The sequence below is a fragment of the Atta cephalotes genome (assembly GCF_000143395.1).
Source record: "Atta cephalotes unplaced genomic scaffold scaffold00032, whole genome shotgun sequence".
NCBI lineage: Eukaryota > Metazoa > Arthropoda > Insecta > Hymenoptera > Formicidae > Atta > Atta cephalotes.
The window spans coordinates 1,273,101-1,275,600 of NW_012130096.1; the positions used below are offsets into that span (position 1 = coordinate 1,273,101).

General features: G+C 37.8%; 1 protein-coding gene across 1 annotated transcript; it reads left to right on the forward strand.

Annotated features, from left to right (window-relative positions):
• The first annotated feature begins 1,461 nt into the window (after positions 1–1,461).
• Positions 1,462–2,418, forward strand: LOC105621096 (ER membrane protein complex subunit 4). Its single transcript, XM_012202567.1, has 3 exons — positions 1,462–1,529; positions 1,870–2,141; positions 2,222–2,418. The coding sequence occupies exons 1-3, from the start codon at positions 1,462–1,464 to the stop codon at positions 2,416–2,418; spliced, it is 537 nt and encodes a 178-aa protein (XP_012057957.1).
• Positions 2,419–2,500: the final 82 nt, after the last annotated feature.

Sequence of the window (2,500 nt, forward strand, 5' to 3'; positions counted from 1 at the left end):
GTTGGTACCGTTAGTCGTTCGTTAATTAGTTACTTAGTAAGTATAGTATATATAATAATAATAAATAACTAACTTAACTAACGTAACTTAACTAACTACTACTACACACACACACACACACACACACACACACACACACACACACACACACACACACACACACACACACACACACACACACACACACACACACACACACACACACACTGCCGGCAATCAGACGTATTCTTATGCATATTTCAACGTTTCCTATTCTTGCGCGCCTCGCGTCTATCTTTACATACAATTATTCATTAACCCCAGGATTACACATGCTTTTGTACGTTAGATCTCTTAGAGATAGCCAAATTTTTGCCAACTTTTGCCACACAAGAGATAAATAAAAATGCAGACTTCTCAACAAATTCCTTTTCCAGAAGAATGCCACACACAGTTCTACTAGAGTATAATTATAAAATCAAAATTCAAGTCTGCTTGCAAAATATAAATATTTTAGAAGAAATGTTCAAGTAACACTGACCAATACTGACGACTGAAAATCTTTTGTCTGGTCTCATCACAGACTTATGTGTGTAGTCTGCGGGTTGATGACCGATTAATTCATATTTTATATCGTATGCCCCATTGTAATCAATCGCATTATTTTTTAATGTCGCAGTCGACTCTTTTTCTTTCGTCGCGAAGACGCGACGGGACCGTGTAATGTTGCTAGTTTTATACTTAATATTACAATTTCATTTCTATTTATACGCATTAATTTATGTATCATGTATACAATGAAAAAAAGATGGAAAAAAGGAGCAGAATGTGTGGAATATCAACAAATGTCTACATAAATCTCGTATGGGAATCCTTTCCCTTCATTATAGAATTCTTGTAATAGAATCTGGCTACGAGATAAACTTTTTGATTAGTCTGTCTGTTTTTGTACTTCAGCAAGCTAGAGTAAGACAATATAAGTTAAAATGAGATAACACATAGAACAGAATTTATTCTCTTCAGCATTTATAAAGAGATTTAATTTACAAACATTATTTCTACCTCATTCATCCAATTATACTTTTCTCTCTCCTACTTGAAATTTTTGCTCTGTTTTTCTTTTTATTCTTATTATTATATTTTTATCTCGAAATAGTATATACAAAAAGAGAAATATATACTCTTCTTTCTAATTTTTTTTTAACAAAATTGTGGCCAGATTATGGAGTATCTACCCTTCCCTCTCCCTCAGTTTATTACGTCCCTGATATCTTTATCGTTATCAAGGCATCACGTTATCGACGTTACCGTCCTGAGTAACTTGAGTTCGAGAAATCCGCCGTTAATCGGCGCAACGATCGCCAAACCACGAATAATCCCTCTTCCGGATGTCACCGATTATTCGCGTCATCGCGCGTCGTCCATAATTATTTATTGAAGAGACAAACGATACAAAGTTTTGTCAACGCAAATAATTCCCGGATGATAATGACGGCGAGCTCGAAGCAAAGCTCCAAGCGGTCGAAGTGGGCCCTAGACTTTGCGCACAGGTACGTAACCTAATTGACACAAGTACACGTGTCGATTTAATGCATTTAAATCGTTGACGTTAGCCAGCTACTTACGTATTAAATATTAATATTCGTTCTTTTTCGACGCGATCTTTCTAATATCTCGTACTCGGAGAAAAATGTCTAAAATATAGACATAAAACGGTCCTAAAGACATTAAAAACATGTTTTTAAGATGTGTTGTATCTCCTTTTTGAACTTGCTTATTGTCTGACTATCTTCCTACTCGGTCTCAATTAAATAGCCTTTAAGTAGCCGAAAACAGATCTGTCGAATTTTCATAAATGATTAATTAGTAAACCAAATATTCTCTTTACAGAACGAAACAGGACAAAAATATGGAGATACCGTCTCCACCAGGGTATACACCTACTGGTGGCCTCTTTCACAATGTCGAGTATATGAGGGAGTCTGACTCTAATCTCCTGATAATAAAGAAGTCGTGGGACTTGGCTTTGGGACCCTTAAAACAAGTGCCCATGAATCTGTTCATCCTATACATGGCTGGTAGCTCCGTTTCGATATTTCCCATCATGATGGTCGGTATGCTCATCATCAAGCCAGTCAAGGCGCTATTCACCCTCCAACAAAGTGAGTTGATCTCAAATTATAAATGCTGAAGGCATAAATGTCTCAACAATGCTCTATAATCACATGCTTCCTCTGCTCAGCGTTCAAAGTGATCGAAGGTACGCACGCGTGCGGACAAAAGTTCGTGTACTTCCTAGGACAATTAGTGAATATCGCGTTAGCTCTATACAAGTGTCAGTCAATGGGCCTACTGCCGACGCACGCGTCCGACTGGCTGGCATTCGTTGAACCCCAGACAAGATTGGAGTACTCTGGTGGAGGTTTCATGTACATTTGATGCGAAGAGGTCGGTCAGGAGGCATTGTAAGTATTTGGCATACGCGCCCACGTGAATTATAGCTAAATTATACTGCAAGGAC